The following is a 24,625-nucleotide window of genomic DNA, read 5'->3' on the forward strand; positions in this document are numbered from 1 at the left end:
AGAGAGAGAAAGAGAGCGATGACAATAAACCGTTTGAGTCACCATCTGAGGGGACGATACGAGAGACACTTTGGGAAAGAGAGGGAGAGAGAGAGAGGGAGAGGGAGGGAGGGAGAGAGAGAGAGAGAGAGAGAGAGAGTGAGTTGGTGTCCGTTACGCACACCACACACAGGTCATCGCCGTGCGTCCTGGCGCATCCAGCACCAAGAGTTTTCCAGAGGGCAGCAGAGGAGTAAATGACTGGTTGTGTCGGGACTGTTGTCTGTCTGTGGCTCTGCGGGTCTGTGGCTCTGCGGGTCTGTGGCTCCTCTCCGGCCGCTCGGTACTAGATGCTGCGGCGCTGCTGCCTGGTCCTCACCGTGGTTTTGGAGCAGGTGTTTGTCTCACGGTAACCGTTTGTCTCTCGGTGCATCAGTGACTCTTTGGGCGGGTGTTTAAGTCAACATGTCGGGACAGAAGCCGTCCTTGAAGAGCGGCGGCCGCTTCCAGGTGGATGTGGTGTCAGAATCCGCTGCGCCACCCCCGGCCCCGGCCTCTGCTCCTGCCGCCGCCGATGGATCCAAGCCGCCCGATGAGTCCAAAGGTCGGTTCCGGGTGGTGGGGTTCACGGATTCGGACATCGGCCTCCCGCCTGATGTCTTCCACGAGCCGGACACGGCGAAGAGCGACTCGATCAGCCTCCACTCCACGGGCACGGGACAGACGCACATCTCCGACTCCCACTCCAACACCTACTACATGAGGACCTTCGGACACAACACCATAGACGCCGTGCCCAACATCGAGTTCTACCGGCAGACTGCTGCGCCTTTCGGGGAGAAGCTGACCAGACCCTCGCTGTCGGAGCTGCACGATGAGCTCGACAAAGTAACGACGTTAAACCACGTTTTATTCCATTTATCACCTCGAATAACTTCATATCTGATTTCACATTAAAAGCATGTCAGGATTGTACAATGATGCACGAGAAATTTACTTACATTTACAACAAATTTAAAACGCACAGCTACTGGTAAAAATTCAAATTCAAGTTGTACTTAATATTTTTATTATTTATATAACACGTTTCATCTGCTAAATGTACATAAAATCTGAATCTTAGGCCGCAAATGTTGATCTTTGCAGTAAGATGAGTTCCTAGAAAGAATGTCAAGAATGTGAAAAGTGTGAAACTGACACTAAACTGCGCGCACACTGAATATTATATAATACTGCGTCCACACGAGGGGTGAATGTGAATGTGCACCTGACAGGAGTCAGTCTCATCCAGCGAACACAAAACATTCCCTTCACTCCCACCTGACACCTCTGAGTGGGCTCAGTGACATCACTGGAGGCATGACCCCAACACACACACACACACACACACACACACACACACACACACACACACACACACACACACACACACACACACTACAATGCAGCCTCTCATGACCCAGCAGGCATCCCCGGCTGAGCTCCCACTCCTCCCATACCACTAGGTATCTGTGACATAGACGCACATTGTACATTAACAGTTAAAGAATTCAGACTGCGGGACGCTGCGTGACGCTGCGTGACGCTGCGGGACGCTGCGTGACGTCTGAGCTCTCTTTACGTCAAAGTGTGGAAACAGAGTTAAGAAACCACATTTCCCTCGTTTCACGGAGCCAAAATCAAAACACAGACGTCACCAGACTCTGAACACAACTGTCAGATGGATTGATGACACTTTCAGCACGTGACTCCACTGAGTTAAATACAACTATGCGGTTGGCAAAATGAGTATTAACATGTTCTTATTATTGTACTATATTTACATAGTTTAAATACGCCATAATATATAATATATAGGAAGTGACTGTAACTGGGTCTCAGAAAGTTTTTGTTGAGTTCAGGTTCATATCACGGTTGTTAAAGTTTATTTAAGTTATTAAAGTGTCAAAAAACCAATTCATTGTTTACATATATTTTTAATAATTCAACAGCCGAACCTGCTGTATTTGTATAGAGAACTCATAATGATGCACAGTGTGTAACGCTCTATAACCTGTTGCTCACCTGTCACTCTTCCCCCGCCGTCTCGGCTGTGATTGGCCGTCAGGAGCCGTTTGAGGACGGTCTGGCCAATGGAGAGGAGCCTTCAGCGGCCGAGGAGGCGGCGGCGTTGGCAGCGAAGGAGGCGAAAGGAGGAGCTGTCAAGTTTGGTTGGGTGAAGGGAGTCCTGGTGAGTGTCATTTAATTAATCAGGAGGGAGATCACACTGTGTTTTTTCCACTGTAGTTTTATCAGCAACACTAATCCAAGTGTGTGTGTGTGTGTGTGTGTGTGTGTGTGCTGCAGATCCGCTGCATGCTGAACATCTGGGGTGTGATGCTCTTCATCAGAATGTCCTGGATTGTGGGGCAGGCTGGGATCGGTACGTACGAGTCGGGGAGCTGCAGCAGTCCGCGGGTCATTTGGCAGCTGCTGCGCTGAAAGGAAAAGACTGTGTTGTTTTTCCTCATTCAACAAGTCCCATGAAAAAGATCCAAACAGACAACGAATGTATCTGACTAACAGGTAGCATCCTGCTGCCCCAAGTAATCACTACAGCACCTAATGTGGATTAATCCGCAGATGAAAATAGTCCCAAATAAAAGGAATAATTTTCCTGTTGTGTCCAGCTGTTTTAGGAATTATATGTTTATATTATATAATATATTTGTGAGGTGTTTCTAAAGGTTTCTATAGGAACCAACGGGGCTGGAGCTGAGAGCAGACGTAATGAAGGTCCAGCACATTGTTGATCTTTGGTCTTTTTAATGGGATTTGTTACGTAAGATAAATATCAAACATATACTATAAAATACACCTAAATGTAACCGTTCAGCGACGAAGCCGTTAGATTATATAAGTGATAGTAGTGATGACGGTGTTTTCACCTTTGCCTCCTGACTAGCTTGAAAACGAGATTCATAATCCATTTATATCTTAACACTTGCACCGGATGGGCTGAGCAGCTGCGTCGTGTTGGAGAAAGAGTTGGTGGTGATGTGATTCTGAACTGTAAAGTGTTATACTTCCTGTTTAACATGGCGGACTCTTTGTGGTTTGTCTCCACGTGTTCATGTGTAACAGGACTCACCATCGCGATCATTCTGATGGCCACTCTGGTCACCACCATCACCGGTCTGTCTACCTCCGCCATAGCGACCAACGGCTTCGTACGAGGAGGTGAGACAGCAACTGTACATGATGCTTTTATTTTGAAAAAGCTGTCTGGCTAGTGAGGAGATTTCACGGTCTGTTAGGGAAAGAAAATAGAGCTTTTGAACACGTTGAAGAGTTGCATTAAAAACAAGCTCAAACTATGATGCTGCTCACGTTTGTTTAGTTGTGAAATAATAAATAAATAAAATAAGAAATGATAATCTGTGTCCCTGTTGAACCATGATGAAACTGTGATTACCTGTGTGTGTCTCCTCTGTCCAGGTGGGGCGTACTACCTGATCTCCAGGAGTCTGGGCCCGGAGTTCGGAGGCTCCATCGGCCTGATCTTCGCCTTCGCCAACGCCGTGGCTGTGGCCATGTACGTCGTGGGCTTCGCCGAGACGGTCGTCGAGATGCTCAACGTGAGAAATACTCTGGTGTATTGTTCAAGCTGCCCGTCTACAGAGCGCTAATCCCGATGCTGACCTTTGCTCCGGCTCTGGTTGTTGGTTTGCAGGATGTTGACGCCCTGATGACCGACGAACTAAATGACATCCGCATCGTCGGGACCCTGACCGTCATCCTGCTGCTGGGAATCTCTGTGGCGGGGATGGAGTGGGAAGCCAAGGTAGGACCGTGAATCCACAGTGAACCCCGACACCCCAAAGACTCATGGGAAGATACTGCGGTCCTGCAGTTCACCTCGCAGGGTGCAGCGGCCACCATCACACCGAGAGCATGAGCAGCCATTAATCCTGACTCCTGACTCCTGACTGCTGATGCTGATGCAGATGCTGATGCTGATTCTGATGCTGATGCTGATGCTGATGCAGATGCAGATGCAGATGCTGATGCTGATTCTGATGCTGATGCAGATGCAGATGCAGATTCTGATGCTGATGCAGATGCTGATGCTGATGCAGATTCTGATGCTGATGCAGATGCTGATGCAGATGCCGATGCAGATGCAGATGCCGATGCAGATGCAGATGCAGATGCAGATGCAGATGCAGATGCTGATGCAGATGCTGATGCAGATGCCGATGCAGATGCCGATGCAGATGCCGATGCAGATGCAGATGCTGATGCAGATGCCGATGCAGATGCCGATGCAGATGCAGATGCAGATGCTGATGCTGATGCAGATGCTGATGCAGATGCAGATGCAGATGCTGATGCAGATGCTGATGCTGATGCAGATGCAGATGTTTCACATGAGATAGTGTTTCCGTCAACAATTAAAAGCGCAGTGTTGGAGGAGAACCACAGAAGAAGAAGAAGAAGAAGAAGAAGAAGAAACTGAAATATCCCAACAGCTCTTTGGTGGATTGTCTTGACATTCTGTGCTGATGTTCCTGATCAATGATGATCACTCTCTAAAAAACTAACAACAAACTTTGTGTTCAGTGCTGATTAGAAAATGATAGTATTGTAACAAGCAGAAGTAACATGGTGGAACTAAAGTTATAGCTGATATAAGCATTTAGCTCTCACAGAGCTGCCGGTGTGACGGTAGACTTTTAATCTTGTTTCCACCCTCTCTCTTTCTTTTCCTGTCCTCCCCTCCCTCTGTCCCTCTGTCCCTCTGTCCCTCAGGCTCAGATCGTCCTCCTGGTCATCCTGCTGGCGGCCATCGCCAACTACTTCATAGGAACCTTCATGCCATCAGAAAGCAAAGAGCCCAAAGGATTCTTCGGCTACCACAGTCAGTCTGCGTTGTAACGACTGTAGTGTTAGAATTTCAAATTAAAAGTCCAGCCGACACGTTCCTCTGTTTTGTGGCTCTTCACAGCGGCCATCTTCTTAGAGAACCTGGGTCCAGACTTCAGGGAGGAGGAGACGTTCTTCTCCGTGTTCGCCATCTTCTTCCCAGCAGCCACCGGGATCCTGGCTGGAGCCAACATCTCTGGAGACCTGACTGTGAGTCCAGCTTCCCGTCTCACAGAGCAGCTGATAATCTGTGCGACGCTGGGTGACACTTGTGCGTTTAGGTGTGCGGTGCATCCTTGTGATGTCATGAGTTCCCACCTATTACCTTGGTCACCTCTGATTGGCTAGAGGGGAATACCTCCGCGCTGCAGCCAGTCTGCTCAATGATGTCATAAGAAAATGACTAAGTCTGACTCTGATCACGTGTCTGCCTTTAGGACCCTCAGTCAGCGATCCCTAAAGGAACCCTGCTGGCCATCGTCATCACAGGAATCACCTACGTGGGAGTGGCCATCTCTACAGGTGAGCTTCATGTTAACACCTGCAGGTAACGCTCCGTCCTCTAGAACTGAGCGGGTCACGTCCGCACCTGCAGCACACGTGGGGATGATAGATGACGCAGAGTGTGTTGTTGTCCTCCTCCGGCAGGAGCCTGCATCGTGAGGGACGCAACCGGAGACCACAACGACACGGTGAGCGACACGGTGAACTGCACGGACGCCGCGTGCACGCTGGGCTACGACTTCTCCATCTGTCAGGAGGGGGGCTGCCAGTTCGGCCTGATCAACGACTTCCAGGTGACCGACACACACTGGGCTCATGCTGAGGGTCGAGGGGGTTTTCCAGTGCAGATACACTGGGTCCATAATAATAATAATAATCGATTAATGATTAGAGTCATTGATTTGACAAAAAACGTTTTTTTTGGTTTCAGCTTCTGGATTTAATTCTAACTGTAAAATGAATATATTTGGGTTTCAACACATCACCTCAGACTTCAGACATGTGTGTGTGTGTGTGTGTGTGGGCTGAAGATTTATTGATTAGAGGAACATCTACCTGTGAAACAACTAACTGGGAGATTAATCAATATTAAAAATGATCATTAGTTGCAGCCTGAGACCCATTTATGCCTTTATTGACATTTTGGATAGATAGATAGATAGATAGATAGATAGATAGATACATAGATAGATAGATAGATAGATAGATAGATAGATAGATAGATAGATAGACAGATAGAGTTGTAGAAATATATTGATATCATGTGACAATGTGGATTTTTGGAGGCATTTTTTTTACCGTCACTGACAGAGAGGTGACAGGAAGTAAAGGGACACAGGAGGGGAGTGATGCGTTGCAGTCACAGTACATGGTACTATAATAGTGATAATATTAATAGTATTATAATTTGTACTGTAAACTGTGGAATCTGAGTTACATAAAGACACACACACACACACACACACACACACTGGCAGAGTGTGACGTGCATCAAAACGCCCACAGTTGATGTTTTCTACGGAAGCCTACACGCTGCCGGTGATCGTACGTCACCGGATCACAACCACAGAAATATGATCACGTTCTCCTCCATGACTCGTCTGCAGAGGGATGATGTGTTACATGGACATTATCTCTCAGACTCATTAAACTAATCATGATATCTTTATTATTAATATATGATTAACTTTGTTTTAATCTTCTAACTTCTCTCTTCACTTTATTTACAACTATTGTGTCTCAGTATTTTCTACAGTTCTGATTTATGTTGTTTATATTAAGATTATTTTGTATATGTGTTTGTAATATGTTTTTCTTAATCTGAAGTCTTGGGATATTTCGTTTCCGAACAATATTGATTTTATATTGATGGAACACCGATCACTTCCTGTCGCTGGGTGAACAGGATATTTCTACTTTAACGGCAAAAATGGAAATCAGGTTTATAAATCACGACCGATTACTGGCTTTAACAGACTGCATGTGGTCGTAGATGGCTGCACCACGTGTGTGTGTGTGTGGTGTGTGTGTGTGTGTGTGTGTCGAAGCTGCTCCCAAACAAAGTGCAGCAGTGATAATAGTGACTGTTGTTTTGAGTCACAAGATTCTCGCTGGTTGGAGACAGAGCTGAATGAGAGCATTGACAACATCCACCTACACACACACACACACACACACACACACACACACACACACACACACACACACACACACACACACACACACACACACACACACACACACACACACACACACAGCTCACTGACACTGATATCGCTGACATGGCGCACAGTCTCGTCCATTGCTCTTGTTTTTATTTTACTTCATTTAAATTGCTTTGTAAAGTGTCCGTAAATGAAATCTAAGGTTGAAGCAGATGTGAAAGAATCTAACCTGTGTGTGTTTCTCGTCTCTTACACGCTGCTGTTTCCTCAGACGTCGCTGACCAGCTTTCCGCAGCACTAACAACTAACAGACGTCGGTAGGTGTCGAGGTTTTGGCGGCTGTCCTCCGTCCTTCAGTTCAGTCTGTAAAACAAGGATTTTGTCATGAGGTGATTTTCAAATTCAGATAGTGAGAAGAATTGTTAATGTCAGTTTTAAAGAGATTACAGTGAGTGAATGTTGGGTCAGCAACAGTGCATGAAATCAAAAGTGTGAGAGTGAACACAGGAGCGGGGCCCATGTGTTCATTAACTGAAGGACTGCTGCGTCTGTTGTGTACAAACCCTGAACGTGTTGTAACTGTGCACCTGTATGAAGGAAGGTCGTGTGCTTGTTGTGTCGTCCAGGTGATGAGTCTGGTGTCGGGCTTCGGTCCTCTGATCACCGCGGGGATTTTCTCAGCCACTCTGTCCTCGGCTCTGGCCTCGTTGGTCAGTGCGCCCAAAGTCTTCCAGGTCAGAAACCAGCAAGTTTTATGTTATTCTGTTTTTACAGGTAACTAACGTCAACCACTCTACACACAGAAAAAAGAGACTCCTCATTAATAACTACAAACTGAATGCCACCACCATAAATACTCAGGTCAGGAAATAACTTTCAGGCGACAAGAATCCTTGAAGTGTTCAGAAAAATCTTCCAAGAAAACTGGGCGGACTTCATCCACTGAAAGCTCCAGAACAGCTACAGATGGACTTTGTATTGATCGTTTTTCCAAATAAGTAAATCATTTAAAGGAAGGTAAGTAAAAAGTTATGATTTGACAAAAAAATAAAAACGTAACCCAAGCTCCGCTCATTAGCTTTTTTCTTTCACATTGTCAACTGAGCAAATTATATCCAATGATCAAGACCATAACATGTAGCTGAAAGCACTGGAAGAAACTATTAAGTGGACTGTGAGTCAAACTACAACTTCTAAGATCAGAGAATAAAACTGAACAGTCTGCATTATGTTAGATTCAAATCTGGACCATTTAGAATCAACTGTAGTACTACACAGGCCTGTGTTTTCATCCTGAGTCCGATCCAGCCCGATCCAGCCCGATCCAGCCCGATCCAGCCCGATCCAACCCGATCCAGCCCGATCCAACCCGATCCAACCCGATCCAACCCGATCCAGCCCGATCCAACCCGATCCAACCCGATCCAACCCGATCCAGCCCGATCCAACCCGATCCAGCCCAATCCAACCCATTTCCAGCCCGATCCAGCCCGATCCAACCCGATCCAACCCGATCCAGCCCGATCCAACCCAATCCAACCCGATCAAGCCCGATCCAGCCCGAGCCAACCGGATCCAACCGGATCCAGCCCGATCCAACCCAATCCAACCCGATCAAGCCCGATCCAACCCGATCCAGCCCGATCCAACCCGATCAAGCCCGATCCAACCCGATCCAGCCCGATCCAGCCCGATCAAGCCCGATCCAACCCGATCCAGCCCGATCCAACCCGGTCAAGCCCGATCCAACCCGATCCAACCAGATCAAGCCGGATCCAGCCCGATCCAACCCGATCCAACCAGATCAAGCCCGATCCAACCCGATCCAGCCCGATCCAGCCCGATCAAGCCCGATCAAGCCCGATCCAACCCGATCCAGCCCGATCCAACCCGGTCAAGCCCGATCCAACCCGATCCAACCAGATCAAGCCGGATCCAGCCCGATCCAACCCGATCCAACCAGATCAAGCCGGATCCAGCTCGATCCAACCCGATCCAACCAGATCAAGCCCAATCCAGCAAAGCGAATGTTTTAATGACAGATTTCTCTCTCTGAACAACTGAATTAATACATTTTCAACTTCAGAAACTGAATGAATAAATGAATAAATGAGTTAATGAATGAATGAATGAATGAAATCTCTCTAATTCTAGGCTCTGTGTAAAGACAACATCTATCCAGGGCTGGGTGTCTTTGCAAAGGGTTATGGGAAGAACAACGAGCCTCTCCGTGGTTACGTCCTGACCTTCTGCATTGGCCTGGCGTTCATCCTCATTGGTAGGCGACTGTACGCATCACTACTGCTCCATCTTCACACAGACTTTACATTTTACAGTTAAACCTTCAATTTAAAAGTCTTACTTAGTCTAAATGTCCAACTCCTTAATAAGAAATGAAACAAACAACTGGTCTTGAATCTTGACTCTTTCTGTTGCTGCCTGCTAGCCGAGTTGAACATCATCGCTCCCATCATCTCCAACTTCTTCCTGGCCTCCTACGCTCTCATCAACTTCTCCGTCTTCCACGCGTCTCTTGCCAACTCTCCAGGTAAACTCTGTCCTCAGAGGTGGGGAGCTCCATTACCTCCACTCTTGATTGAGTCTTGATGTATGACAATTTCATATTAACCTTCGATTGTCGTAGTTTCCTTCTCTTCTTCCTTCTCTTGGGTTCTAGCGGCATTATACTTGACTCTGTCTTTTGTGGTTTTAAAAAGGTTTGAAGCTTATTAAAGTTACAAATTTACAACTTCATCCTATCTGGAAATCATTTCTTGAAGTAAATAGAAAGTTGAAATTTCACATTTACATTCAGGACTTCTGTTTCAAGTCTTGAAACTCTTTCAAAGTTGCCTTTGTCTCCAGTCTGCCTAGACTCTCACATGTAACTATCTTAAATAAAACACAAGAGGAAATCTCAATACACTTCCCCATAAAGTGACAAGTATAAAAGAAGTTCAAAGAAATAAGTAAAAGATGACTTGATGCCTTCTGAAAGTGCCTTGCTTTCAGAGTATGATAACACTTGCATGTATGTTGAAGTTTACCAGCAATGTTTCATGTCTATGTTGTAAAATAAAACTTAATTAGGAGCAAATGGCAATTAGTAAATATTTGCGTAACTCAAACTCTGGTTATCCTCATTGATTTTGTCCAGTTTACAAACTGTTATTTCTTTATGGTCTGTAAATATTTGTTGTGATGTGTCATCATCCTGCTCTGCTTTAGTGTCATTCTCCTCTCTCACCACAGGGTGGCGCCCCAGCTTCAAATACTACAACATGTGGGTGTCTCTTGCGGGGGCGATCCTGTGCTGCGTGGTGATGTTTGTCATCAACTGGTGGGCGGCGCTGGTCACTCTGCTCATCGTCCTGGCTCTTTACATCTACGTCAGCTACAAGAAACCTGGTAAGATCCATAAACCAACAGCAAAGTGCCCTAAACTGCAGTTCCTCTAATGGCCACTAGATGCTGGATGCCTTGAAAAATCACAGTTTTGACGTTTGTGCTGTTTTCCCTGCAGATGTGAACTGGGGTTCGTCCACTCAGGCTCTGATCTACAACCAGGCTCTGACTCACTGTCTGAACCTCACCGGGGTCGAGGACCACGTCAAAAACTTCAGGTCGGCTCGTTGGTTAGATTTCAGACGTGGCGGCTTAAACCTGAACACACTGATGCTGGTTTCGTTTCAGAATAAAAGTGTCCAGCTGAGAACTTCCTGTAGAGACATTATGGAAGCTTTGGAGGGTTTTCAACATTAATAGATGACCTTGCAAACAGCAGTGAACCACAGCTTATTCAGTTATTGGATCAACATTTGAAACAGTTTCAGAAAATCAGTCGTTGTGAACTTGATTTATAAAGTTTAAGGAACTGAATAACTTCCGTGTTTCCAGGCCGCAGTGTTTGGTGCTGACTGGTTATCCCAACTCTCGTCCCGCGCTGCTTCAACTGGTTCATTCTTTCACCAAGAACATCGGCCTCATGGTCTGCGGTCACGTCAAGACCGTACGTACAGATGACCGTCGCTGCGCTGCATTTCACGACCTCGTCTCTCTGTCTCTGACCTGTGACCTCTGACCTGTGTCCCCGCTCCGCTCCAGGTGTCCCGTCGGCCGAACTTTAAGGAGTTGTTCCAGGACCACGCCCGCTCTCAGCGCTGGCTCAATGAAAAACGCATCAAGGCCTTTTACACTCCGGTGTTCTCCGACAACCTGAGACACGGGACGCAGTTCCTCCTGCAGGTAGAAACACACGGTCAACACTTTAACTCTCACATATCTTTTCCTCTGCCGCTGCTTTGTGGATCAGGTGGATTGATTATTGAAAACATCCCAGACATTACATTTCCTGCTGAAACTCTATTAATCTCTCCTTAAACATCCTTAATTTTCCACCATGTTCTCTGTTCTTTTCATCATCTGACTTTGCTTACAAATAATTTCCTCCTCATTTCATGTAATAAACCGTCCAAATTAAAGTCACAAATAACTGCACAGTATCATGTCCCAGCTCTGTCACATCTGTGTCCTCTGATCTTCAGTCAGTTGGTTTGGGTCGTCTGAAGCCCAATACGCTGGTCATGGGTTTCAAGAACAACTGGAGTGACGGAGACATGAGAGACGTGGAGCTTTACATCAACACTATACAGTAAGGGTGGATGCGTCTTTATAAAAGAGACACTATTTACAATATGTTTTACATTCGTGTTCTCGTGTTCAGGCCCATAAAGTACCTGGTTTTACCTGTTTACGTTCATCAGGTAATTTACTGCCCTCTTGTGGCGGCAGCAGGGAGGGCAGTGAGAATATTCCTGCAGAGCGCCACAGCACTGAGTCCTAAAACCCAGAAACTGATTAGCATTTTAACACTCCCGGTTTCCTCGTCTGGGTCTAAGGTCTGTGGTTCAAACACGAGCTCGAGACTTTTCTACGTTTAATTCTACGACATAAAATACGTCGATCCTGATTTTTTTTATGCTTTTAATTATCTTCAAAAAGATGGTTGATAACAAGTGTCTAATGGAGGCAACATTGAGGAAAGGTTGTCAGGGACGTTGTAATATAATATGTAATTTATATATACATATATCAAATTACCATCATGAAATATATGTACATACATCTAAAAAAAAATATCAAACTTGTTAAAAATTTGAACAATTTCATATATTTACATAAAAGTCATGCAAATATGAATGTTTAAGTATTCATGCTTCTAATGTAGATTATGATGTAGATTATGATGTACTGTATATCCACCAATATAAGTTGATTTAATGTATAAACAGTAAATACAAAAGAAAGAATCTGTAAAATTAATAAAAACACTATTTTCTTTCATAAACGTTTTTTTATTTATTTATATTAGAAGTTATAAAGCTGATGTTGTTTTAATAAACTCACATTTAGAAATAAAAAATATATCCTTTACCATCTTCATATATCCAGAGGATGTATATATGTGATAATAATATACGTTTTATATATATATATATATATATATATGTTATCTACAGACGTGACTCACTGCAGGAGCGACATGTTTTAACTCAGTTGTGTTTTATTGGCAGCGACGCCTTCGACCTGCAGTTTGGAGTCGTGATCCTCCGACTGCAGGAAGGACTGGACGTCTCTCACATCCATGGACAAGGTGCGTCTGTCTCTTTCTGCACATCCATCAGTCCATCTGCGTATAGTGGTATCTGTATTAACTGTGTCTGTCTCTGTGTCTGTCCTGTGTGTGTCTCTGTGTGTGTCTCTGTGTGTCTCTGTGTGTGTCTCTGTGTGTCTCTGTGTGTGTCTGTGTGTGTCTCTGTGTGTGTCTGTGTGTGTCTCTGTGTGTGTCTGTGTGTGTCTCTGTGTGTCTCTGTGTGTGTCTCTGTGTGTGTCTCTGTGTGTCCCTGTGTGTCTCTGTGTGTCCCTGTGTGTCCCTGTGTGTCCCTGTGTGTCTCTGTGTGTCTCTGTGTGTCCCTGTGTGTCCCTGTGTGTCTCTGTGTGTGTCCCTGTGTGTCCCTGTGTGTGTCTCTGTGTGTGTCCCTGTGTGTCCCTGTGTGTGTCTCTGTGTGTGTCCCTGTGTGTCCCTGTGTGTGTCCCTGTGTGTGTCTCTGTGTGTGTCCCTGTGTGTCCCTGTGTGTGTCTCTGTGTGTCTGTCTCTCTGTGTGTCCCTGTGTGTCCCTGTGTGTCTCTGTGTGTGTCCCTGTGTGTCCCTGTGTGTCTCTGTGTGTGTCCCTGTGTGTCTGTCTCTGTGTGTGTCTCTGTGTGTCTGTCTCTGTGTGTGTCCCTGTGTGTCTCTGTGTGTCCCTGTGTGTCTCTGTGTGTGTCCCTGTGTGTGTCCCTGTGTGTCTGTCTCTGTGTGTGTCCCTGTGTGTCTCTGTGTGTCCCTGTGTGTGTCCCTGTGTGTCCCTGTGTGTGTCTCTGTGTGTCTGTCTCTCTGTGTGTCCCTGTGTGTCCCTGTGTGTCTCTGTGTGTGTCCCTGTGTGTCCCTGTGTGTCTCTGTGTGTCCCTGTGTGTCCCTGTGTGTCTCTGTGTGTCCTTGTGTGTCTCTGTGTGTCTCTGTGTGTCTCTGTGTGTGTCTCTGTGTGTGTCTCTGTGTGTGTCTCTGTGTGTGTCCCTGTGTGTCTCTGTGTGTCCCTGTGTGTCTCTGTGTGTGTCTCTGTGTGTGTCTCTGTGTGTGTCTCTGTGTGTGTCCCTGTGTGTGTCTCTGTGTGTGTCTCTGTGTGTCCCTGTGTGTCCCTGTGTGTGTCTGTGTGTGTCCCTGTGTGTCCCCACAGACGAGCTGCTGTCGTCCCATGAGAAGCCACCGGTCGGCAGCAAGGACGTGGTGATTTCTGTCAGTCTGGCCAAAGACTCGGACTCGGACTCCTGTCCTTCAAAGACCACCAGCAGTCAGAGCAGCCCGCTGATCATGAGAGGTAACAACTTATTTATTGATAACCGCCATCCACTGTCTGAAACAGGGGAAACTGTAACTGTGTGTTTCTGATCGGCCTCCGCCTGCAGTGCAAGTGCTTCTTTAACCTCGTGTCGTATCATGTGACCGTCTGTGTTGTCGTCTGCTCCAGAGACCAAGTCTCCTCTGAGCCTGACCGACCAGCGTCTGCTGGAGTCCAGCCAGCAGTTCAAGAGGAAACAGGGCAAAGGAACCATAGACGTCTGGTGGCTGTTTGATGACGGAGGTCAGTTCAGATGCCGTGAAGAAGAAACCAAACTGAAAACCTGTGAACCTTCTTTCTCCAGAGCACAAGCATGAACACTTTATCAGCGTGTGTGTGTGTGTGTGTGTGTGTGTGTGTGTGTGTGTGTGTGTGTAGGTCTGACTCTGCTGATCCCCTACCTGCTGACCAACAGGAGTAAATGGGGCGACTGCAGGATCCGCGTCTTCATCGGCGGAAAGATCAACCGCATCGACCACGACCGCCGAGTGTGAGGCGACAGCTGTTTCTCAAAAAGCTTCTGCTCGACACTAATAAACAAGCTGCAGTTTTTCTCTGTACTCTGACTGAAGCAAACGGAGGGGGGGGGGTCTGAAGTTGTACGTCTGCTCTCTACGTGTCTTTGATGCTGTTGTCGTCCCTCTGTCCCGTCAGGATGGCCACGCTGCTCAGCAGGTTCAGGATCGACTTCTCTGACATCAACGTCCTCGGAGACATCAACACCAAACCCAAGAAACACAAGTACGAGCGCCACTCGCCCCCAGTGTTAAACAACATACAGCTGACTGAAGACAAAATTTATCAAATTCATAAGAAATGATTCGGATCTGCCCCAAAATGTAAAGAGTTCTTCCCCATCTGTCGACCACGTTCAGGGCAGATGGCTTCAGGACCTTCTGCGTAATCCTGCTGACGAATAAACAGACATGGGTGAAAATAATAATAATAACAACAACAACAATAATAAACTGGTGTACGACCTGTTTTGCAGTAAGCTGAGTTTTAAGGAGCTGATCGAGCCGTACAGGCTGAAGGAAGACGACATGGAGCAGGAGGCGGCGGAGAGGCTGAAGGCCCAGGAGCCGTGGAGGATCACCGACAACGAGCTGGAGCTCTACAAGGCCAAGGTCAGAACCTGCAGCCCGCCTTAACTCAGCTGCCGTGTGAGAGTCATGTTCGACAAGCAGACGTGTGTGTGTGTGTGTGTGTGTGTGTCAACTCGCTGTGTGTGTGTGTGTGTGTGACTTTCAGACCAACCGTCAGATCAGACTGAACGAGCTGCTGAAGGAACACTCCAGCAACGCCAAGCTCATCGTCATGTAAGAAACACTGACCGAGCAGTTTATCTCCACTCTTCTTAATGTAATCAAAGTGATAATGATGGAAACTCACAGCTAGAAACACAAACACAGTTGGACACTTACTGTAAATAATAATAAAAATAATATTTATATATTTCATCAGCTATAAAAGTCGGTTTCTCTTGATGTTTCGTCGACTCCTGAGCAGCGATATGAATGAACTGTACCGTCGTTTTCCTCCTCCTCGTCTTCTCTACCTGCAAATGCAGCCGTCACTGAAACTGAATCTATAGACTGAAACTGAATCTATAGACTGATACTGAATCTATAGACTGATACGGAATCAATAGACTGATACTGATCACCTCCTCCTCTCTGTGCGCAGGAGCATGCCTCTGGCCAGGAAGGGCACCGTGTCGAGCGCTCTCTACATGTGCTGGATGGAAACTCTGTCCAAAGACCTCCCGCCTCTGCTGCTGGTCCGAGGAAACCACCAGAGTGTCCTCACCTTTTACTCCTAACACACACACACACACACACACACACACACACACACACACACACACACACATTAGTATCATGCTTAAAGTTTAGTGTCACAGATTGACAGATGTGAAACTCTCCTGCTGTGAAAAGAAAAAGTGTTGAAGTCTAATTCTGTTTCCATTCAGATTAATTGGAGTAAATGTGTCGCTCCTCATTCACAAATTAATCAATCAACATTTGGACGTCTGTTTCTTTTCTCCTCAGCAGTAACAGGCTGTATGTTCTGTGTGTTTTACTACAGTAAATATTAACTTATTATGTCCAAGTTTATTTATCATGGTAAAAATCATGATTCCAGAGTGTGTGTTGTTTTACAGGTGACGTGGTGATGAAGGAGTTATTTGTTTTCACTGGGTTTCAAGAAGCGAAGCACTGATAACATTATTTTGTACATATTTTATTAAAATATTAACTAAACCACACGTGTCTGTCGAGCTTGTGTCTCAGCAGCTTTTTTAAATTGTTTATGGATCATCACTTTCTATGTTTTCTCATTTAGTTTCTTTAAAATACAGTTTTTTAACAGGTGATTTACAGAATCATCAGTATTTTATTTGTGTTATTCTCTGTGTCTTCAGTTGTTTAATCACTACAATCACGTGGAACCACACTGGTGTGGCTGTTTCCAGATAAACTGTTATTCTGCTCTTTATGAACACAGAACGGAAGAAACAGTGAAAGTAGAAATGCTGCAAGCTGCATTCAACAACAGCAGACAGAAGAGAAAGTGTTGCATTTGGAGTCTCCATAGGATTTTTTTTGTTGTAGTTTTTAAAACTATTTTTATCAACAAAAGTAATGTGCAACAGCAGCTGAATTACACTCTAGAATACCTTTCACAGTTTATACAATAAATACAAAACAACTAGTGCAAAAGATTATAGAAATATGTGCTAAAAAATAAACAAATTCATATATAAAGTTATTAAATTAATAACATTTAGGAGGAATGTGGAATCTGTCTAACAATATAATTATATTAATAATTATATATATTATAAATATAATTTGGATTTGTTATGTTGCTGTAAATCACCTAAATATTCCTATAAATCGTTTCAAAAGTTAAGCAGAAATATTAAAGAGTTACAGAATAGATGTATTAACTGAATTTTTAATTTCAAGCTGTTTTGGTGTCAAATACTGGGAACGTTTTCTTCCCTTTTTGTGATTCTTCTTCTTTTGTATGTTTTTTTTAAACATTGTGCAACGATAACTTAAATGAGTAAATGAGAAAAGACAAAAAAAAATATATATTTTTGTTGAAAGTTTCGGAAACCCGTTTGCGTGAGGAGCACTTGAAGGCAGCACAGTTCTGGTTGAGCGTCGTCGCTGCTCTTGAACGCAGCTCGTCACGTTTTCTTCAACATAACAGACCAACTGCGACCCGGAGTCAGCACGGACCGGAAGTCAGGTGAGACTTTAATAATATTTCATCTGAAGCTGCTGCTTAAATCTTCTGCTTTCATCGTGTTTAAAGTCTCGGACAGACGCTGAAGTTTCTCCCGGGTCGTGTCGTCACTTCTGGGTCAGTCAGAAAACGTGAGACCCGGTTCTGAGGACTTAAAAAAAAACCCTTTAACGAGTCAGTCCTGCGCAGTTTACTGTCGGCAGAGACACAGGTGACAGGTTTGTCTCCAGGTGTGACTGCTCCAACTGTAACCACCTGCAGCTACAGTGACCACTGACCGGCTGTTTCACCTGTCTGCTCGGCCTGGTTACCGACACGGTGACTGCTAACACACCGCCACGTTACTCTGTACGGAAAGCTGCAGGACTCATACTTCATCATGACGGGAAGGTTAAAGCGAAACACACGTGTTTCCCAAGGTGTTTTATGCAAGTTGCGTTTTGTAACAGTGTGTGATTTGATAGGCAGAGCCTTAGAGTGATTGACAGTTGTATGCACCAATCAGAGGGAGGGATCCTCCCCCCAGGGAGACGCAATATAAAGGCACCGAGTAAATTACAGTGGTACTCAGATACTTTAATTAAATAAAAGTACTAATACAACACTGTAAAAATACTCCAGTACACGTTAAAGGCATGAATTGAAAATGTTATAATATATATATATATGTTGTAAATAAAAGTGTGTAAGTAAATGTACTTTAAGTATCAAAAGTAAAAGTTCTCTGCAGAAAAATGTCCCATGTGAGTGTTATAATATTATTATATGTAGATTATTTGTAGATTATTATTACTAATGTATTCATATCCAAACAGGATTTTACTGTTGCACTTGGTTGGTTAACTGTTTTATATAAGGCTGAAACTAAAGATAAGAATTTTTTTCTCTGCTGATGATTTTTTGTTTGATGTTGAAAATAGTGAGAAATGCACATCAGCGTTACCCAGAGTGACACGTTCAAGTGTCTTGTTTTGTCAACAGTTGGTTTTGTAGTTTTAATTGTTAAGATAATTACAAGAAACATGCAGCAAATCCTCACATTTGAGAAGCAGGAGGCATGAAATGTTGAGCTTTTTTTATTTTATTTTTATGAATAATGGCTTTAAACAATTGTCAAAATAGTGGCCAATTAAAGTCAATTGCTATCAGTCAGCTGTACTTGTATAAACTGTTGAGCACAGGTACAAACACGAACACACCTTTGATTTCTGAAATCAAAATTGCCACATTCATGGCCATAACCGTGATTTTAAAAAAAATAGTGAGGTCATAAATTGAAGTTGCTCCCACACCTGTGTTTGTCTGATCGTATGTTACCACCAGGTTCATTCTCGTGCAGGCGGTCACAATGACGAGCCTCCAGCTGAGTGCGGAGGAGGAGATGGTGGAGAGGTTCCTGGATGCTGCAGCCAGAGGAGATCTGCCCCAGGTGTCCACGCTGCTGTCCCAGGTCCCCTCGCTCCTCAACCAGACGGGGTACAGCGGCTGGACGGCGCTGATGCTCGCTGCTCGCAATGGACACTATGATGTGGTGAAGACACTGGTATCACATGGGTACATGCATTTTTTTTTTTGTACATAACATGGGCAAACACAGAGCTACATTTCTGCTTAATTTGTAATGAACATTTTTTTTAAATCAATCTTTCAAGACATCAGTATGTGAGTTATAAGATGGACTTGGTTAGAGTAATACTTTAAAGCTGCATTAATCAGTTTCAGCCACTAGGGGCAGAAGAACTCCAACACAAGCGGACAGACATGCAGCGCTGTAAATGTAAATAATGGAAGTGAATGTAAAATAAAAATAAGCTAATTAGGCAAAAGAAATACGCAAGAAATACAGGCTGAAGAGGCTTTACCAGAAAATGTATAGTTTTACTACGGGCTAAACCAGGAACTGAAAGCCTAAAGCGATGGGCTGAAAGAGGCTGAGACTAGGAGTTAAAAAGTTCTGTGGAGCTGCAGAGTTGGTGATAAATTTCTTTATATATTACATAAGGTGATTTGTTCAGTTTGAATATAAAAAAAATATTGGAGGCAGTTTGAATAATGAAAATCTAAAACCACATACAAAGGGAAAATGGTGAAGATTAACCCCAGACTTCATTGTCTTCCCCCGTTTTTGATACAAAACCTAACACCTGAAACCTCTAACCTCTTTTCCGTCTTCCGTCTTCAAGTTGTGACAAGTTCTCAGTGAACAGTTCGTCACAGACCGCCTTCGATATCGCCAAGTTCTGGGGCCACAGGCACATCTCCAACCTGCTGGGCCGGACTGACGACGGCTGCCAGCGAATCCTGCCGGGCTCTGACCTCAGCCAGCAGGAAAACTACTTCAGCAGAGAGACGCTGGATCGACTGAGCGGTAAGAGGACAGACAAGGTGTGGCTGGAGGCCAAACAGAGCGACCCCGACACAGTCTACCTCCTGTTCTCCAACCTCAGCCCCATGGTCAGCAGCTCCCAGGAAGACGGCAGCACAGGGGTACGTGGCATAGAAAGTCATAGAATAGTAAGACACGAATCGAATGCTAGCATGCCTAAATCGGTCGTCTTGGAGACGTTGCCTTACACCCCCAAAGTACTGTATCATCAGCATAAAGGAGCAGGCTTGTATTTGTGATTGATGAGGAATTTATTAACAAAAGCGTCAAAAGAGAGTTGTAGTTTCACCACCGAACAGAATAGGAAGCTAAATAACAGAAGTGTGGAGATGTTGCAGCTCGTCGGGAGCGACGTGGTTGCTCAGTCTGACTGTGATTCTGACCCAAACAGGGCGACACCAAGCTGTGTCGCTTCAGATACGACGCAGTGAAAGACCTTCTCCAGAAACCCGCCACTGTGCTCGTCTTCCTCGGAGTGGAGAGGAGGAAAAACCCCTCCTCCACCACCAGCTCCTCCCCTCCGACGGAGGAGGGTGTTCAGGAGCCTCCAGCTTGGTTTGCCATCAGCACAGATGAAGATGCAGCTGAGCTTCTTAAACGCTGCAGAGAGAAGAACTGCTCCTTCCCAAAGACGCCCAACAGAGACCTGCTGAAACTCAACGAGGACGAGGCCGGTGAGGAAGATTCAGGATTCTCTTTGTTGTTATCGTTCATTTGTCGTCATTTATACAAACAAACGCAGAGCTACTTTTTTAACATCACTCTCTCTCTTCTATCTCAACCAGAACAACTGATTTGATATAACTTCCATATTTTATAACTAACTTCGTCCCCCTCTCTTGCCCCTGCAGGAGTGGTGGCCCAGGCTCGGTCGGTGTTGGCCTGGCACAGCCGCTACAGCTTCTGTCCGACATGTGGCAGCAGCACCAAGCTGGAGGAGGGAGGCTACAAGAGGAGCTGCCTGAACGCCGACTGCAGGAGCCTGCAGGGGGTTCACAACACTTGCTACCCACGAGTCGGTACGAAGCGCCACCCACCTTCTGTTCCCCGCCTGCTCCTGATCAAGGCTGTTAACGCTGAGTGGAGATACCTGCAGGTTGTTAGCTGTGTTTAAAAACCAGGCGGTTTGTAGGTCGATTGTAGGTTTTAGTTCAGTTTCTACCTAAATAATGCTAAAACAATTAGCCAATCAACCGATTATTTGACAGATAGTTAATCAATTAGTCGTCAATCAGCAGAGCTGTAACACGTAAATGTAAATCAACTTAAAGGTCCTTAATTATATCATATAAAAATAGATATCCATGTGTAGTGTGATTATAGATCAGCTCTAGCTTCTATATTAATACTGTGAAAGTATCAAAGCCTCAGTCCACAGAGAAATGCACACAGCCTGTATTCAGAAACTGAGCCTTAAAACCAGCCGTCAGCACTTCTGCAACTTTGTGATGTCACAACAAAGCAGTCACCAAGCCCCGCCCACCTGGACCCACCATCCAAACCTTGCTGGATTCTTGGATCACACAGAAAATATGTTGCATGGTTTTTGGTGCTTAAAACCACAAATATATCTTCTTATTCAAATCTTCTTCAAATAAAACAAAGAAGAAAATATGGAGTTCTAATTGATCTTAAAGGAAAACTTTTAATTCAAAATTTTTTGTGTGTAAATACAGCTTCTCTGGCCTCCGTGTGTTTTCAGATCCTGTCGTCATCATGCTGGTGATCCACCCTGATGGAAACCAGTGTTTACTGGGAAGGAAGAAGATGTTCCCAGCTGGCATGTTCTCCTGTCTGGCTGGATTCATAGAGCCTGGTAACACACACACACGCACGCACACACACACACTTTGTGTAGTGAACGTCACACACTCACGTGACCTCCTCTGCCCTCGTGTTCCTGCAGGGGAGACGGTGGAGGAGGCGGTGAGGCGGGAGGTGGAGGAGGAGAGCGGCGTGAAGGTCGGACCGGTCCAGTACGTCTCCTGCCAGCCCTGGCCGATGCCGTCCAACCTCATGATTGGCTGCCTCGCCGTCGCCATATCGACCGACATCAGAGTGGACGAGAATGAGATTGAGGAGGCTCGCTGGTTCCCACGGCAACAGGTACAACCATAACAAATTCTGCTATCAGCGCAACTACCACTGATGATAGTTTCAGTATTACTGACACTGATGACAATCATTAAAATGATAATTAGAGCTTGAAGCTTCATAACTGACCGGAGATTTCAGCTGTATCTCATGGTCTTCATCAGTGCATGGTGTTGACTCAGGTTGTCATGGAGATGGTTGAGTTGAAATCAATGAGTTGCTTTACAAACAGTAATAATGACAATTTGATGTAAAATGCTAAAATAATATTAACATGAGTAAAACATATTGGTTTAATAAATAGTGTATTATTTTAAATGCAATTTAAAAATTTTAATCATTTATAATGATTAACATTAAATGAAGAAAAAATTAAACCATTAAAATCACAAATTATTTTCTTTGCTTGTCCAGTTGTATGATCAGATATAAATGCTTTGATGAGAGCATTGTGTGTCTGTATTAAAGTGTCAGTGGATGGAGAACAGGTTTCACATCAGATGTTTACTGACCAGCTGTTTTCATGTGAACACATCTGTATGAAAACGTTTAGGTGATCGACTCCTTGTTCAGAGGAGCCCGTCCCGCCTTCACCATCCCTCCCAGACAGACCATCGCCCACCAGCTGATCAGACACTGGATCGGCATGAACTCTAACCTCTAACCTCCGGCCTGTGACCCTTGACCTCCGGACGGTCTAATGGTTCTTACTGTTAAATGACTCATTTGAACGCACTGCCTGTATGTGAAAGAGACAGTCTGTGCAGTTCAAGGCAAAGACGAAGGCGAATGAAATGAGAAAGTTCTCAAACACTCAAACACAAAGCAGCAGTCTCTCGAGCTCTCGGGTTTAAAGTCGGGAACTTGCCGTGTGACGATGGATCAAATAAAAACCGGTGAACACGATGTTTGTCATGATACCAGACAAATACAGAGAGCTGTCGTCCACAAACAGCAGCAGCCTGTTTGTTGCAGGAACACACCACAGACAGATATCATGTAACACGAGCAACAGTTTATTGTCCAAGCCTCATTCCAATCGTGTCAAAACTAACATGGAAAAAAAATAAACACTTGGCCGTAAGTCAGCTCTGTTGTTTTTCTTCAAGTTCTCATAAAGCAGCTACACTGTGACATTCAACAACTCCCTATTACTGCTATAGTAGGGAATAGTTATACTACACGTCTAGTAAATAAGAGTTTAAACAGTATTCAAGACGACTGATTGACTGTAAGACCAGAACTAGAATTACTGCCTCATCTGTGTGTCAGGTAGTTTGACTTTGAAGGAATTTCATAAGAGGGATCACCTATGTTTTATCTTGTTAATTAGCATATGGATTGTTGCGATATGGCCAAAAACATGTTTTGTGAGGTCACAGTGACCTCAACGCCTCCTCTCCTCTGATTGGCTCACCGACCTGTTGTTACTAGAGCTGCAGAGAGAAGCCTGAGAGAGGAGATGTAAAACTACACTGAGATGGTTTCTGGTTCTTAAAACCACAAATACATCTTTTTATGGATCAACACTTAAAAAATAAAACACAGCAGAAGAAGAAAATATTGGAGTTTTAAGTTGCCTAATATTTGTGATTCTCCTTGTTTATGGCAACATTATGACAAACATGTTGATGAAGTAAATAAAGCCTATGCATGCTAACACGATAAAAAATACATACTTAACATGAGCATGTTGACATGCAATCTGCATACATTATAGATATATCACTCGGCTCTAGTCCACTTTATGCAAGATGCCATGATAGTCAAGCTAACGAGCTAGCATCCAACATTATCTTAGCATTAACACACCAACAACATGCTAACTGCAGGCTTGTTAGCATCCTATTCTATCGTCCTACGCTAAGCAAAACTGAGTCTGATCAGACTGACAGTGAGTCCAGATAAATACAAAGACACTTTTAGAGGCTGTTAATGAATGTTAACAGCCACAAGAGGTCGCTAGCGTAGCTACAGCCTCTTGATCCTATTTTTCTAATGATGTCGATGACCTAGCATGCAACACTGGCTCTGTCTACATCTGGAATTTTTGCAGCAAAGCAGCTGCTTGCTATGTATTCAGTCTCACACATCAGATAAGAGGAGTCTGTCTGTCCAGTCACTGTTTCAACACCAGTTTTCCCCAGAAATGAAGAGTTCATCAGATACTCTGCCTCACAGGTCATCTGATTAACACTGCCACTGTCTGCGTTGGCCCTGAATTCACTAAAAGAATGTTTCACGGTGTTCTGATGTAACTTGTGAGAAAGGTCATGCTGCCTGGTCCTTTCCTCTTTACGAGGAAACCGACCGTCTGTTTCATGCACCTGATGCAGCAGAGCAGCGTCGGCCTGTTGCCTCTCCTCAGATACGACCCCTCCCTCAGGATGATGGCAGTTCACAGCGTAGTCAGGATGGAAGGACTGGAGCTGGCGCTCCTTGGTTAGCGCAGCCTCAGAGACGTACTCCGTGTCCAGCCCGAAGGTGGACAGTTTGACGATGAAGTGACTGAGTGGCGGCAGAGAGGTGTCGTCATGCAGGTCGGAGTTTGGTCCGACCATGATGATGCCTTTCTCTCCGAGTACGTCCGTCACCTGGAAGTCTTTGATATCCAGGATGTTTCTCTCTGCATATATCTGTTCAAGAGAATAAATGATGGGATTTTAAAACCTATTTGTGGATAAAAGAGTTTTACTGATGGTGGTGGTGAAAGTGCAACTGACTGATGTACTGGTGTCATTAAACACATGGTGCATGACTCAGTGCGACACAGCACCCAACAAAGACACCAAATCTGTCACACGAAATGTTCTATTCAATTCAACGATGCATAAATAAACATGGCACAGACATCATCAACATCAAACACCTTCGATGGGGAGATGAGACAAACAGAACAA

At 44.8% G+C, this 24,625-nt stretch overlaps 3 protein-coding genes across 6 annotated transcripts in view; 2 read left to right on the forward strand and 1 right to left on the reverse strand.

The window, feature by feature from the left end:
- The first annotated feature begins 169 nt into the window (after positions 1-169).
- On the forward strand, positions 170-16,251 carry slc12a2l (solute carrier family 12 member 2-like). Its single transcript, XM_056376508.1, has 26 exons — positions 170-867; positions 2,087-2,209; positions 2,326-2,401; positions 3,103-3,198; positions 3,457-3,596; positions 3,692-3,802; positions 4,771-4,879; positions 4,967-5,094; positions 5,322-5,406; positions 5,533-5,681; positions 7,679-7,786; positions 9,207-9,330; positions 9,499-9,600; positions 10,305-10,460; positions 10,576-10,675; positions 10,950-11,061; positions 11,157-11,297; positions 11,597-11,703; positions 12,626-12,705; positions 13,826-13,966; positions 14,117-14,230; positions 14,366-14,477; positions 14,642-14,728; positions 14,979-15,114; positions 15,239-15,306; positions 15,674-16,251. Exons 1-26 carry the CDS (start codon positions 445-447, stop codon positions 15,807-15,809), a joined length of 3,264 nt encoding a protein of 1,087 aa, XP_056232483.1. The 5' UTR covers positions 170-444; the 3' UTR covers positions 15,810-16,251.
- Positions 16,252-17,124: 873 nt separating this feature from the next.
- On the forward strand, positions 17,125-22,813 carry nudt12 (nudix (nucleoside diphosphate linked moiety X)-type motif 12). Of its 3 annotated transcripts, none has more exons than XM_056376521.1 (8): positions 17,125-17,248; positions 18,585-18,799; positions 19,429-19,732; positions 20,023-20,305; positions 20,483-20,650; positions 21,334-21,447; positions 21,538-21,737; positions 22,279-22,813. In XM_056376521.1, exons 2-8 carry the CDS (start codon positions 18,594-18,596, stop codon positions 22,387-22,389), a joined length of 1,386 nt encoding a protein of 461 aa, XP_056232496.1. In that variant the 5' UTR covers positions 17,125-17,248; positions 18,585-18,593; the 3' UTR covers positions 22,390-22,813. The 3 variants fall into 3 exon arrangements, with proteins under 3 accessions (XP_056232496.1, XP_056232494.1, XP_056232495.1); XM_056376519.1 differs by having other exon boundaries at positions 17,134-17,248; positions 18,569-18,799; XM_056376520.1 differs by lacking the exon at positions 17,125-17,248 and adding an exon at positions 17,275-17,664 and having other exon boundaries at positions 18,569-18,799.
- LOC130169620 (interleukin-6 receptor subunit beta) overlaps positions 22,721-24,625 on the reverse strand; it is a 12,670-nt gene continuing 10,765 nt past the window's right edge. For both annotated transcript variants that reach the window (XM_056376512.1, XM_056376513.1), the window contains one exon: positions 22,721-24,361. In XM_056376512.1, the coding sequence (XP_056232487.1) occupies positions 23,738-24,361 (624 nt within the window). In that variant the 3' untranslated portion in view covers positions 22,721-23,737. The remainder of the gene's footprint in view (positions 24,362-24,625) is intronic.

The sequence above is a fragment of the Seriola aureovittata genome, chromosome 5, assembly GCF_021018895.1.
Source record: "Seriola aureovittata isolate HTS-2021-v1 ecotype China chromosome 5, ASM2101889v1, whole genome shotgun sequence".
Lineage (NCBI taxonomy): Eukaryota > Metazoa > Chordata > Actinopteri > Carangiformes > Carangidae > Seriola > Seriola aureovittata.

Coding starts and splice junctions, on each gene's coding strand:
- slc12a2l (XM_056376508.1), top strand. CDS start 445: ATGTCGGGACAGAAGCCGTCCTTGAAGAGCGGCGGCCGCTTCCAGGTG. Junction 3,199..3,456: donor CAACGGCTTCGTACGAGGAG/GTGAGACAGCAA, acceptor TCCTCTGTCCAG/GTGGGGCGTACTACCTGATC. Junction 9,331..9,498: donor CCTGGCGTTCATCCTCATTG/GTAGGCGACTGT, acceptor GCTGCCTGCTAG/CCGAGTTGAACATCATCGCT.
- nudt12 (XM_056376521.1), top strand. CDS start 18,594: ATGACGAGCCTCCAGCTGAGTGCGGAGGAGGAGATGGTGGAGAGGTTC. Junction 19,733..20,022: donor AGGAAGACGGCAGCACAGGG/GTACGTGGCATA, acceptor TGACCCAAACAG/GGCGACACCAAGCTGTGTCG. Junction 20,306..20,482: donor ACTCAACGAGGACGAGGCCG/GTGAGGAAGATT, acceptor TTGCCCCTGCAG/GAGTGGTGGCCCAGGCTCGG.